The 14786-nt window shown below is 43.3% G+C and overlaps 1 protein-coding gene across 1 annotated transcript in view; it reads left to right on the plus strand.

Moving 5' to 3' along the window:
• Positions 1–14786, plus strand: part of DNAH9 (dynein axonemal heavy chain 9) — a 299063-nt gene that overhangs the window by 134055 nt on the left and 150222 nt on the right. The window contains exons 32-36 of the mRNA XM_030861390.2: positions 1186–1396; positions 6001–6128; positions 7716–7824; positions 8556–8703; positions 12748–12922. Of these exons, the coding sequence (XP_030717250.2) occupies positions 1186–1396; positions 6001–6128; positions 7716–7824; positions 8556–8703; positions 12748–12922 (771 nt within the window). The remainder of the gene's footprint in view (positions 1–1185; positions 1397–6000; positions 6129–7715; positions 7825–8555; positions 8704–12747; positions 12923–14786) is intronic.

Below are 14786 nucleotides of genomic sequence, written 5' to 3' on the forward strand. Positions count from 1 at the left end.
TTCACATTTCCAGCAAATATTTCTTCAGCACTTGGTCTCTGCCAGATTCTCTGCTAGACACTGAAAATAGAGAAATATCAATAAAAGTCCTGTCCTGCCTGCCTTCGAGTAGCTGATAATCTAATAGGCAGACAGAAAAGTAACCATTGCAATATTGGTAAGTGCTAGGATGCAGGATGTAGGTATGGGACACCTACCCCAGGCTGCAGGGTGTGTAGGGGCTGGCCAGAAGAAGGTAGGAGACGGGATCACTTCTGAACAGAAGGCACGGTGTGTTAAAGGCCCAGGCACACGGAAGAGAATCATTAAAGAGCTCCAAGAAATTGTCTACCTGGTATGTGTGTGCTGAGGGATGAGAGATAAAACACTGGAAGCTGTTTTGGGCCAAGCTGCAAAAGGGCCTTGTAAACCAGTGTAGGGATTTGGGATTTCATCACTAAAACTATGGAGAACCACTGAAGGGACAACGTGATGGCAGTGACTTGATCAAATTTTCATTCCAGTAAGTGTACAACAGTGTAGAAAGGTGAGCCTGGAGGCAAACTAGAACAAGAGTGATGATACCGTCAATTGTATCATTGTCCTCAAGGAGCTCCTTGACTGCAGCCTCATCAAACCATCTGGCCAACCATGTCATGCTCTGTCACACCACAAGCCTTTGTTTGTGCTGTTTCCTCTGCCTGGAATATCCTTCCTTTTCATCTTCTTGGCAAACTCCTACTCATCCCTGAAGCCCCAGTTCAAATGCCCCCTTCTCTGTGAAGCCTTTCGTGTTCCATTTATCTGTACAAAATCAATTGTTTCTTCCAGTCTTCTCCCATAGCTCTTAATAAATACATCAGCTATAGCAATTATCACCTTACATGATAATAATTTGTCAACATGACTTGCTTCTCCATCAGACTGTGAGATGATGGAGGGCGGAGAGTCATCTCTGAATCTCCCTCACCAGGCACACTGCCTAGCACTTTGTTGTGACTAATAATTATAGGATGGAATGATGAATAAGTGAGTAAATGAATCATGTTGCCCCTACATTTACGACCCCATCACATCTTGGGGGGAGTAACCCTTCCTGTGTTGACCTCAGGTCTCACTTCAGACACCAGTCTGGCTCACAGAAGAGCAGTTGGGACGTGAGTGAGTGACAGGCTGGTCACTCTGGCTGAATTCCATGTCTCCCAGGTGGTCCAGCTGGAGGAGCTTCTGGCTGTGCGGCACTCCGTGTTTGTGGTGGGCAGTGCGGGAACTGGAAAGTCGCAGGTGCTGAGGTCCTTGCACAAGACCTACCAGATCATGAAACGCCGCCCCGTCTGGACTGACCTCAACCCCAAAGCAGTCACCAGTGATGAACTCTTTGGCATCATCAATCCGGCCACACAAGAATGGAAGGATGGTGAGAGCGGGATACAACTAAATCAGCCCCTTAGGCAGAAGAGAATGCAGTAGGGTGAATGCAGAGGAGGGGACATTGGGCTGATCTGTATCAGGTTAGAAAAGAAGGTGGAAAGAATCAAAGAAAGGAAACTGATTTTGACTTGGAGGGGAGCCTCAGCCCTTGGGATAGTCTCTTTCCTTGGGGACTCTTCAGCTGCCTCTTGAGAGAGGGCACCTTAAAGAGGATAAAGCAAGGCAGGCATTCTCAGATACAGTTTCGTGATTCTGGAACGCAAGTCATGGAGTCTCTACGTTGCCTGGCAGAGGGTCTAAGACGAGGGTAGGATAGGGAAGCCCACTGCTCATTCTGAAAGGAGCAGTTCAGTCTAGCATCCCTCAGAGGGTACCTCCCTATCACCGCCCCAGGAGTGATGGGGAAGCTGCTACAGAAAACTCATCTCAGGAGGATCCTAGAACCATGGTCCCTTCCACAGCAAACCCATGCTCACTCGGTGCTGACCTCAGCCTCACCTTCAAAGAATTAAAAATCACTGGTAGATGTTGGAAAGTGTCTCCTGTCACTGGGAGAGAGCAGAAGAGAAAATGGAGAAAACTCTCTATGAGCTGATAGGACCTCTTTCTAAAACAAATGTGGCTTCTGTAATGAGGAAATCTCAGCTCCATCCTAACACCCCAGTGTTAGTAGTCGTCCCAATCAGGGTCAAACTGCCTGGACTCCTCTAATTTAGGACCTTCCATCAGAGGCCTAGAACAGTGGGATTTAATGAGCAGCCTCTCTAATTTTTATTTCACTATTAATGAGGCTTAATATACTTTCCTTCTTATTGGTCTTAGTAATTGGCTCTTTTGTAATTTTATTCCTCCTTATTATTTTCTTATCAGTTTGTAAGAACTTTTTTATATACCAAAGACATTAACCCTGTATCTGTTATATTCACCACTAACGGTTTTTCGCTGTCTGCCATTTGTCTACAGACGCTTCATGGCATGTTTACCATGCACTTTTTAAGAAGGAAATATGTCTATCTAGTCTTTTTAGCACCTGGAATTCCTATTTGGTTTATAACTCTTTCTAACTTTAAGCTATATAGTATCATAAATTTGGTCTAAAAGGTTCTTTTCACATTAACATTTTTTATTCATCGAGAATTTATTTGGGGGCTTAGTATGAGGTAAGGTAGAGAATGAACTTTATTTCCTTCCAGATGGATAATTGATTGTGACAGCACCATTTATTAAGTAAACTGTCCTTTCCCTCTTGATTTAAATTCCAACGTGTCATATATGCAGTTGTCCCTTGGTATCCATGAGGGATTGGTTCCAGGAACTCCTATGGATACCAAAATCCATGGATGCTCAAGGCCTCATCTAAAATGGCATTGTATTTGCATTATCCTAGGCACATCCTCCCATACACTTTAAATCATCTCTAGATTACTAATAACACCTAGCACAATGTAAATGTTGTATAAATAGTTGTAAGTACAGTGTAAATGCTATATAAACAGTTGCTAGTGTGTGGCAAATTCAAGTTTTGTTTTTTGGAACTTTCTAGAATTGTTTTTTTCTGAATATTTTCGATCCATGGCTGGTTGAATCCACGGATGCGAAACTCGCAGATACAGAGGGCCAATTGTATTGACATCTGATTCTGGGTTTTCTGTTTTGTTCCACTCACCTGTTTATCTAATCCTATGCTAATGTCATTCTATCTAGGTTATAATCATTTTATATCATTTTCATGTCTGATGAAGTAAATCCCTCCTCAATATTTTTCTGTAATTTCTCGGCTAGTCTTAGGCATTTCTTATTCCATATTAAATTTAAGCTCACATAATATAATTCAAATTTTAAACAGTGTTGGAATTTTAATTAGAGTTTTATTAAATATACACATTAAATATGGAGAAATTGAAAAAGATTTATAATAATCATAAAACTGTATTCACTAAATGAGAACTTTCAAGTAAGTGGAATATAACTTTTTTTTTTTCTTTTTTTGTGGTACGCGGGCCTCTCACTGTTGTGGCCTCTCCTGTTGCGGAGCACAGGCTCCGGACGCGCAGGCTCAGCGGCCATGGCTCATGGGCCCAGCCGCTCTGCGGCATGTGGGATCTTCCTGGACCGGGGCACGAACCCATGTCCCCTGCATCGGCAGGTGGACTCTCAACCACTGCGCCACCAGGGAAGCCCGAATATAACTTTTTAAATATTTTAAGAGAACTTGATAAAAGTAGACATATAGTGGATTATATTAATACACATTTTTCAAAATTAGAAAGATTCAGTAGACAGAAAAATAAGTATAGACATAGAAGAATTAGGAAATGCATCCATCAAACTCAGTGTAACACGCTGATATAGAACTTTGCATCTTGTAAATAGAAAATATTCCTTTCTTGGTAGGCTCATGGAACATTTCCAAAAAATTAAAGTTTAGTTGGGCACAGAAGAAATTGTAATGAATTCAAAAGTATCAATTTTCACACCACATTGTTTGATACTAATACAACAGAATTAGAAACAAATAGCAAGAAAATGACCAAAAATAATTTTACTATTTGCAATCAAGAAACAGTAAGCCCTGGATTAAAGGGAACATTAAATTGCAACTCCTCTTGGAAGCAATATAAAGAAGAATACTTCATACAGAAACCTCTGGGACACATCTAAAGCCAATAAGAAAAAACTCAACTCTAAATAATTACAGAAGGTAGGATAGAAATAAAGGAAATCAGTATCCATCCTAAGAAATTATTCAAAGAGTAATAAACTAAACCTGAAGAAAACTGGGAAGAAACCAATAGAGATAAAAGCTGAAATTAGTGGGAAGGAACAAAAAAATATAGGAAGGATAAATAAATATAAATACTGGTTCTTTGTAAAGACCAATAAGTCCATTGTAAGCATGATTAATGGGAGAAAGAGAGAGTAAAAGTATGTAAGATTAGGAATTAGAAGATATAACAGTAGATATAGACAAGATTAAAATGGAAGAGACACAATTAGATGATACATATTCGAAAAACTAGAAGAAATAGATGATCCACTAGCAAAATATAAGTTTAACAAAATTTACTCAATAAGAACTAACACAGCATTGTAAAGCAACTATGATAAAAACTTATTGAAAAAAAGAATTAAAAAATTCACTCAATAAGAAGTAGAAAAAGCAATGAAAAGGAAAATCTTAAAATAGTAGCTGAATAAAAGAAAGAGAAAGAGATAAAAGAAAGAGAATTCCAAAATCATCAAAGGACACCTCTTAATTCATTTTATGAAGCCCAAATAATCTTGATATCAACCTTTGTGCAGAACCAAAAACAATAGCCCAATTTCACTTATTAATACAGATTTAGAAATTCTCAATAAAATATCAGTAACTAAAATCTATCAGAATCTCAAAAGAATAATAATACATTCTGACCAAGTAGCATCTGTTCCAGGAATGTCAGGACAAGTCAATTACTTTTAAAGTATCAACATAAAGCATTGACAAATTAAAGGATAAAATAATTTGATCAATAAATAGGTGCTAAAAACTCAGTAGCCATTCCTAATTTTAAAAATTCTAAGTAAAATAGGAATAGAAGGAAATCCCTTAAGTACAATTAATGCTCTTTACCTAAAGCCAAAAGGAAAAAAAGAGCATTCTGAATGATGAGAAAATAAAGCCAGTTCCATTAAAACCAGAAATAAGCCAAGGAGACCTATTACCAACATTATTATTCAGATATGCTTGGTGGGATTCTGGAAAATGCAGTAAGACAGGAAAATGGAATACATCTTATAAATTGGAGGAAAGGAGATAATTATTATTTTGGTGATTATACCACTTTATACCTATAAAACTCTAGAGACACTATTGAAAAATCACTAGAATTAATAAGCATATGTATTAAAGGTAACTATAAAATAAAATACACAAAATTTGAAAGCTTTTTTCTATACTAGCAGTCGTCAACTAAAACTGAAAGTCAGGGAAAAAAATTCCATTAACAATAACAATAAGAACTGAAATGTTTAGGGATACATTTAGCCAAAGAGATACATTGAAAATGCTGTAAAAATTTATTAAGGAACATAAAACAATATTTGAATAAAAGAAAAGACATACCATATTATTGATTGGGAAAGCTTAGTATTAAAAAAAATCAATTCTATCCAAATTAAGAGATAAATTTCATGTAACGCCAACTAGAATCACATAGGGCCTTCTCTCAAAGCCTGCGTTTGGCAGGATTTTCCCAGGCCGCAGTTTCAAAGGATGAAAACTTTACCTAAGAAGGTTTTATGTAATTCCATCACGTCACAGTTGCCTGTTGAAATGGTTCACTGGGTCCCTTGTCAGTTAAAAAGTAGTACCATCAGGTTTCCTTCTTGTTTTGCTGTTGCTGCTGTTCTTACAAAAAGCTGGGCCAGAGCACAGAGAGAGTGGAACCTTGGGAGTGGTCAGATTCTTAATAGTGTAAGTTACAAAGCCACTTCTGACCTGCCTATGTACACCTCCTTCTGAGTGTTGTAGCTGATAGGAAAAGGCTCTTTTAAGAGGAAGAAGCTTGATGGTGACCTGGAAATTAAGATATCCATGGTTCCTCTTAGGATTGTTCTCTTCCGTCATGCGGGAACTTTCCAGCATCACCCATGATGGACCCAAGTGGATTCTACTTGATGGTGACATAGATCCAATGTGGATCGAGTCTCTGAACACTGTCATGGATGATAACAAGGTACCAAGGGGGAAGGGGACCCCACCTCATCCCTAATCATCAATGAAACCAGTCCCTAGGCACATCTAGAAATCTTGATTCCACACAGGACTGGCCCCAAGCAAGGCATCATTACTGCTGTCTTTATTTTTTCCTGCTTTATTGAGATATAACTGACATATAACATTGTCAATATATAATTGATATATAACACTGTGTAAGTGTAAGGTGTACAACGTGATGATTTGAAATATATATTGCAAAATGATTACCACAAGGTTAGTTAATACCTCCATTACCTCACATAATTATGTGTGTGTGTGTGTGTGTGTGTGTGTGTGTGTGTGTGGTGAGAACTTCTAAGATCTACTCTTAGCAACTTTCAAGTACACAATACAGTGTTATTAACTCGAGTCACCATGCTGTACATGCCGTTATTCATCGTGTAACTGGAAGTTTGTACCCTTTGACCACCTTCACGCATTTCCTCTGCCCACCCCACACCCCCATCCCTGGAAACCACCAACCTACCCTCTGTTTCTATGAGTTTATTTTTTTAAGATTCCACATATAAGGAGATCATATAGCATTTGTCTTTCTCTGTCTGACATTTCACATACCATAACACTCTCCAAGTCCATCCATGTTGTCATGGATGAACCTGGAGAAGGATTTCCTTCTTTTTATGGCTGAATAATACTCCACTGTGTGTGTGTGTGTGTGTGTGTGTGTGTGTATCACATTTTCTTTATCCATTCCACCATCAACAGACACTTAGGTTGTTTCTACATCTTGGCTATTGTAAATAATGCTCCAGTGAACATGGAGTGCAGATAGCAGATAACTCTTCAAGATCCTGATTTCACTCACCGGTATCTTCGGTAGACGTCTTAGAACTGATTCATCCCATAGAGCAACTTTCACTTTGTTCAGTGGCACTGCCATCACTCACATGTTTTTAGTATTGTTGTAATTTCCTTCAGAATCTTCTGCATACAGGTTAATTCAATATTTAGAGCTGAAAAGAATCTGAAATCATTTATTCAAATCTTTAAAACTGAGATCAGAAACATTCTGAGCCCGTCATGCATCCTCAATGGTGACCAATCTTTATCCATGGAGAATACGTTTTATTTTTTATAAACAATGAAAACTGAATGCCAATAAAGTGGCTGTTAAGCTGGGAACTGTTTCTAAACTTGTTCATAAAGCACATCTAGGCTAGACGTTTTACAATGGTTTCAACGTTTACACAATCATTACAATAAGTGTGTGCTCTTCCAAAAGAAACAGGAGTTGTATGAAACCTGAGCCTTTTCCTTTAATTATCCTACTTTTTCATTATGGTCTAGTTCATTCAAATCATTGACATCCACTTAAACTTTTTAGATAGCTTTTTTCCTGATTCAATGCACACAACAGGGATGGAGGTAAAGGGGCCACAGAAGGAGAGTGACAGGATTGTTGCAGAAAATTTAGAAAATACTTATAATCACAAAGAAGAAAATAATCATCCTAATTCCTATCAGGAATAATAGCCTAACTCCCCCTAGCTGGCCATGTGACCTAACTCCTCCCCACCTGCCGTGTCCCTCCTCCTGTGTCCAGGTGCTGACCCTGGCGAGCAACGAGAGGATCCCTCTGAATCCCACAATGAGGCTCCTCTTTGAGATCAGCCACCTGCGCATGGCCACGCCAGCCACTGTCTCCAGAGCAGGTATGGCCCACGAAAGGAAAAACCACAACTGCTCAGTTGAAAACGGGTGCCTCTAGGGATACATATGACATTGCTGGCTCTGAAGGAAGCTCCAAACAGGAGCCAGACATTGATCATCCAAAACCCCGGCCTGAATCTCAGCCCTAATCCACACCCACGAAGGTGAGCCAGTGCTCTACAGCCAGGACCATGTGAGCGTCTCAATTCAGAAATGTTACGGTAATGGGAAGGGATTGGCCCCTGAGCTGAACAACAGTCCTCTGCACATAAGTGCCTCAAATTAGGCTACTTTCAGGCCAGTTCTAGCCTCCATGAAGGCTAATGAAGATGATTGAGCATTGCAATTTCTCACCACATCCTGGTGGAAAATAATAACTTTATATGTTAACTTTCCTGGGTGGGACACGGTTCCATCCTTTTAGGGGCCACCATGCGATCTGCACCCTTCCTCACCATGACAAGTATTGCTAATCAATCACAGCCTGCTTGCCTCCTGAGCCTAGACTTGGCCTCAGGATCCTTCTCAACACTGCCTTCCATCAGCTATTATCAGTCAGTTGGAGTTGATCCCAATAGCAAACCCATTTGCCCTCTCAGACCTCGACCAGATTTCTGTTCTTTTCAAGCCCAGCCTTCAGTACATTTTCTAAACAGAGAAAATAACTCTCTGGAATGAAGAATATCCTGAGGTCTATGGAAATGTCACTAAAGTGTATCCTCTATGCTCCCAGGGATCCTGTACATCAACCCTGCAGACCTGGGGTGGAACCCTCCTGTGAGCAGCTGGATCGACAAGAGGGAGACCCAGACTGAGAGAGCCAACCTAACCTTTCTGTTTGACAAGTATCTTCCAGCCTGCTTAGACACACTCAGAACCAGGTAGGCCAAGGGGTGAGGAAGGTAACAAGCAATAAAGAGCCTGTTGGCTCTTACCTGATGTCCCGCTGATGTTCTGTCCTGTCCCCAAAGTCAGATGTCCCTAGGCATCCCACCCCGGGTGTGGCAGATGGCAGAGGGGAACACACGTTAGGACGGTGATGGGATGCCTGTTGTCAGTTCAGGCAGGAAGCGAGGTGAGTGAAGAGGAGAGAGATGTAAAGGACCTTTTGGAGGGCTGCAGGGTGTGTCTGGAGGAGGCCGTGGGTGGTGGTAGCATGGACAGCAATCCTGAGACCCTCTGCTTCGCAGGGCATGCAGCTGGCCCTCCTACACGTGACACAGGCCAGATCAACAGGCCTAGAGGTGAAGATGACATCTGTCAGCAACACAAGGGGCCCACTTCCTGTTCCTGGCTGTGGGCTTCCATGGACTAGATGATACAGGATTGGGTATAATGCATCATTTGACCAGTCCTGGCCCTCTAGACCCTAAGATTTCACTCTTCCTCCAATGGGTTTGCAAAAGTAAAAGCAACAAGCCCTGACCACTTACCACATAAACAAAATAGTAATTGCTCTTAACCAAAAGGATACTTATTATAGCAAGAATATAATACGTGTCTGCAGAGAAGGGTTCCGGTGTTTGGAACCTGCTTTTGTTTTACATTCTCTTTCTTTGCCATTTGACGCATCATTCAACGAATCAGGTACTCAGCCTCAGCCCAGTTGCACCATCAGAATCTGGTGCTGTAAAGGCAACGTGACTCCCAGGGCAAAATGACCCGAGGCACTCTTTCTTCATGTGCCCCGCCCTCCCCCATCAAAATCCACCGTGTTAAGAACGAATTTTATGTAAGTAAAAACTGAGTCACAGTTGAATAGTTGACATAGTGATATGTTTTCAGATATTAAACATTTATTAGTTTTGATTTTGTAAGTTTTATACTTCAGGGTTAATAATTATTTTTCCAAACTTCAGCACTTTCATAAAGCCTTTAAAAAGCCTTTAACCCCTTGTGGCTTGTGAGCTCTGTGGCCCTGGGATCTAATGAGATAAAGCAGCCGTGGCAGCAAGAGTCTGGAAGCAGGCGATCGTGGTTAGTGTCTCAGATAGACAAGGGCTGCAAAGAGTTAAAGTGGTAACAAAGGGGGAGGTTTTAGGAAAATAGCATCCCCTATTCTTTAAGGTTTGCTGAGACACTTGTACAATTTATCCTTAACTAAAAATTAGGCCATTCCCCACTCTGGGCATTTAGAACAAGAGATACCAAACTCGTGTGTGTGTGTGTGTGTGCGCGTGCCTGTCTGTCTGTCTGTACACATGTGTGCTCGTGTGCAAGCACAGCCTCTGAAACAAACTTTAAAGACTGTATTAAGTCCATCCAGAGAAACATCCCCCCACCACCAGTCTCTGAGCCCCGTGGTTAACAAGGAAAAACCCATAGCTGTGGTTGAGGGTGCCCGCTCTGGGTTTCCTTCATGTAATTCTCAATATCCTTATGAGGGCCGACCATCCTGCAGATGTGGGAGCCAAGGTCCCATGGTGCTCACTCAGTGCCTCAGCTGGTAGTGACAAGACACTCACTACAAAGTCCTACTGCTATTTTATTCATCACCGTATTGTAATGCCAGCTTTCTGTGGCCCCGTCACGACAAAGCAATGCCAACACACAGTAATTTTTATATTGAACAAGCAGGGCTCGTAAGGGGTGATTATAAACAAGTTTATTTTGTCTCCCACTGTTCCTTCAAAAACATTTTATGTTCTCCTTCTGCCCCTGGATGAAATCTAGGTCAACATTGCTGATTTTACTGGTCCTTCTTCAGTAATAAAAAAGCATCTCATCACTTCTAGTCACACAATCTCACACACACACACGTGCACATGCACGTGCGAAAAATTTAAAAAGAGGCAGTGAAAATTGAAAAAACATACAAACTCTCCCACTGCCCACATAGCCCTCCACCTACAGTGAGAAAGGACAGTGTTCTTGACTTCTGTCCTTATTCTACCAGTCGCCCCCTTACCAGCTGTAGCTTCTCACCCCTCAAGGTTGAAGGGGGGGACGCAGGGAAGAGAGTGATGGGCAGGAAAGGCCTTAATGATGGACCTGGTGTGACCTCATTTACCCAGCTGTGGCAGGTTTGGAAATGACTCTTTGGAAGCCTTTGTGGGTCGCTTGGACCCCTCCCATCCCTGGAGATCCCCAATATGCCTTCCCTTGAAGCAAGTAGATGCCTCTCCATCAGGTAGTCGAGTACAGCTCCTCACACAACCCTCCAGGTTGGACCCCTTCACCAGCATCTAAACAAGCCCACACGCTCACGGCCACACCTGCACCCCAGGGTTAGTGCCCCAGCGAGCACCCTCTGGCCCTGCACTGCAAGGTTAGCAGGTCTCCCCAGGGATTTCCAAGCCTGGGTCCTAGGGGAGCCCCTTTCTGAGGGTCTCTGTTCAGGATGAGCACCTGCCTTCCCTGTAGGAGGGACACTCGTTGCACACCCAGAGCCCTCCCCAAAGTCCTGTGTGCTCATTTCTAGCCCCTTCAGCATCTACCACTTTGATCCTATAAACCAGGAGTCCCCAACCCCCAGGCCACAGACCGCTACCGGTCCGCAGCCTATTAGGAACCGGGCCGCACAGCAGGAGGTGAGTGGCAGATAAGCCAGCGAAGCTTCATCTGCGCTCCCCATCTCTCCCCATCACCCGCATTACCGCCTGAGCCATCCCCTGCCCCCATCTGGGGAAAAATTGTCTTCCATAAAACCAGTCCCTGGTGCCAAAAAGGTTTGGGACCACGGCTATAAATCCTTGAGAGCACCAGAGGCCAGGTTGTCTGGAATCTCAGTTTGGAATTGGAAGAGTAGTTGGCCTGTATTGTGTCAGCACCTCATCCAAAACTGAGCCTGGGGCAGTTCCATGCTGACATTCTGTTACAAATATGCATTGAAGAAATGAAGGAAAGCCTCCCAAGCACTGAGTGTCTTCGTTACTCATGGACGTAATGCCTAGACTCTTAGACCACTTCACAGCATTGTGGTAAGGACTGCAGCCAGACTCAGAACCAACACAACACAGAACACTGAAGAGGATGGGACGCCAGGCAACTCCGAGGCCCAGTGCTGGCATGTGACTTCTAAGATGGCTGTTGATGGTGTCGTTCATCTTATAACAGTGGAGCCTGCCTCTGTGTGGCCTGTGAGCTCATCCTCCCCGGGAGGTGATGACGAGGGCAGGAGGGGTTGAGTATGTGGGTCCGTGGTGCACTCCATGTGTACGCCTGGTGGGATGAGAGTGCCGTGTGCGTGTGTCTGTGTGTCTGTCTGTGTGTTCCTGCTCCCTTGGGTGTAGGTGCACCTTTGTGTATCTCTGGTTACCTGCCTTTCAGCCAAGACCTCTAAACCAAGATGGAAAGTACACGTTCAGGTCAAGACATAGTCACAGAGCTATATTTATGAAAGAGAGAACTTAGTCATGTAAATCACCTCTGTCCTGGCCCACTCTGCCTCCCCCAGGCAAGACTCTAGCCCCAGAGAAAACATTTTCAATGTGTTTGAATTGAGGGCACTCCTCTGAGCTGGAGAAGTGGAGGAACAGTCTCAGAATTGCACCCACCTTGGCTCTGTAGGTGATTTTTGCCAATTGAAACAGTGGCACTGTGAGATATTTACTCGTTCTGTTGCAGCTTCCTACATTCCTCAAGGACTGGAGCGGGGGTCGCGGCAGGGGGGCGTCCTCAATGTTCAGAGAAGGGAAGGGGGGGAGGGCATCAGAGGAAAGGAAGATGAGAAAAGGGATCATCTCAGGAGGGCTCCTGTCCCTTCCTTCTTTGCAAAGGGAGCAGACCCCCAAACAGCTGATGAAAACAAAAGCTTAAGTAGCACCATGGGCCTCTATAATACCAAAGTTTTTGCTGCTGCAAAACTGCATGAACTTGTCAAATTGTGAGTCCACAGACACCAACAGGATTCCATAGCTGTCCAACAATGCCTCTAGGATGGAAAAATCCAGTGTTTTAGAGCATATCTGTGTCTCTCTCTGCAGATTTAAGAAGATAATTCCAATCCCAGAGCAGAGCATGGTTCAGATGCTGTGCCACCTTCTCGAGTGTCTGCTGACCGATGAGGACATCCCTGCAGACTGCCCCAAGGAAACCTACGAGCTTTATTTTGTGTTTGCTGCCATCTGGGCTTTTGGCGGAGCAATGGTCCAAGATCAGGTAAGAGGGTGTGCTGAGGCTAACACCCACGCTAACCAGCAAAGATTTGGAAGACAGAACAGCTAAAGTCAGAATTAACACAGAAGCATCAAACTACTTAGTTATCTCTCCCTTGTTCTGCTAAAGGCATCAGTCCCCTTAGGAGGGCTTCAGGTAGTGAGACAGGTGAGATTGGGCTATGTTTTGTGCTGTTGTTTTTTGAGTTAGTGAATGTATCCCTAATTTCTTGGACAGTTGCTGATTGAGTTTGAAAAACTGGAGGTATAAGTACCTTATTTTGCAAGGTGATGTGTGTTTTGTAGGTGGAGTGATGCTGTGTTGTAGAAGCTTGAGTAGGGGGAATCCCTTTAGGCTTCTTAAAAACTTTCCAGAACAGGCAGGTACCACTCTGTACCAACCATCACATCTTCATACCCCTGAAACGCAGAGCTGTCCATAGAAGGTTAGACCAAAGGCTAATTGACATCTAGGGATAGGAAACCGAAGTAGTATTCATCTCATGGTGTTGGCTGCTGTAGCTTCATGCTGTTTGGGGGTGTCTTGACATCCTATTCTCTAAGCCTTGTGTATTCCCAACCTTTTCTTTACTTAGTTTCCTCCAAATAAAAGGTACTTTACCTAGAAACAACATATTGGAGGTTAGGCAGACCAGTCTTTTAGAACTGACTAGCTATCAGGCAGTATCATATAGAGGCTGAGAACATGGACTCTGGACTTGAATTCTAACTCTGCCACTTATTACCTGGGGACCCTGGACAAGTAATTTAACCTCTCTCCGCCTTGCTCTCCCCGTGTGTGCAAAGGAGATGAGAGTGATGATAGTGGTACCCAGTTCCTAGGATGTTTGTAAGCATTAAATGAAGGGATGCTGTTCTAATTGCCCACGTGTAAAGCTCTTAGAATAGTGTTTATTATTAAGGTTCTCCTACCACAGATATTCAGTTTCATAGCAAATATCTGGTGCCTTTCTCACAACAGGGGATCAAACCAAGCTTCAAGTGTTGGAGAGTTATCATTTACTCTTTCTGGTCTGGGTTGATTATGGGCTTTTCCAAATAAAAAGGTAAAAATTTCAGCCTCCCAGGGCAAACCATGTTCTAAGAATCCAAAACGAAGGTGAGCTGGAAGAATTAACAATTAATTTAGAATTAACAATCAGTTTATTCTGTGTTTTCACGGGCTCTGATTATAACATTCATCCTACCTCCCATTACCCCCTACATGTTCTTGGTGCTCACAATTCAGAAAGCAGCTCTCAGAAGCCCCTGGAGGTGTGCCTTTCTCCATCTTCCTCTCCGGAGCTAGACGCTGGCGGGGAAGGGGGATGCTCCGAGGGCAGGAGGATGCCTGCACTGGGAGTTTGACAGCTGAGAATTTCATGCAGTCTGTTCTGCGGCCCTTGGAGCTTCTCCATGGACTGCTTCTTTCCCAGCTCCACATTCCCCCTTTGAGGCAAGGAGCCAATGCATCCACCAGGATGGACGGGAGCCTCGATGAATGCGCAGAGATCCGGAGCGCAGAGGTTGTGGCTTTCCCTCAAATGCAGTCCCTGACCTTTCGCCTGCTGAAATGTCAGACAGCAACCACCGCTGGGCTTCTGTCTCACGCTGGTGCTGAGCAGGCAGTGGGGTATCAGGATAAAGACTCTTGGTCAATTTTTCTATCTCCGTGTAGAAAAATTTAAATCCACTCAATTCTTTTTAAAAGCCCGGGAGAAAGCATCCCTCCAGGCGCCGCGGGCTCTGGAGCACATGGAGCTGTTGGCGGCTGTGCTGGCACGTGAGGAGAGAACACGGGAGAAAGCTTTTAGCAGCAGGGACTGTCCAAGCCCCCCACACAGCCTGCATTCAAGCCCAACACAAAA

Source organism: Globicephala melas, chromosome 20 (assembly GCF_963455315.2).
Source record: "Globicephala melas chromosome 20, mGloMel1.2, whole genome shotgun sequence".
Taxonomy (NCBI): domain Eukaryota; kingdom Metazoa; phylum Chordata; class Mammalia; order Artiodactyla; family Delphinidae; genus Globicephala; species Globicephala melas.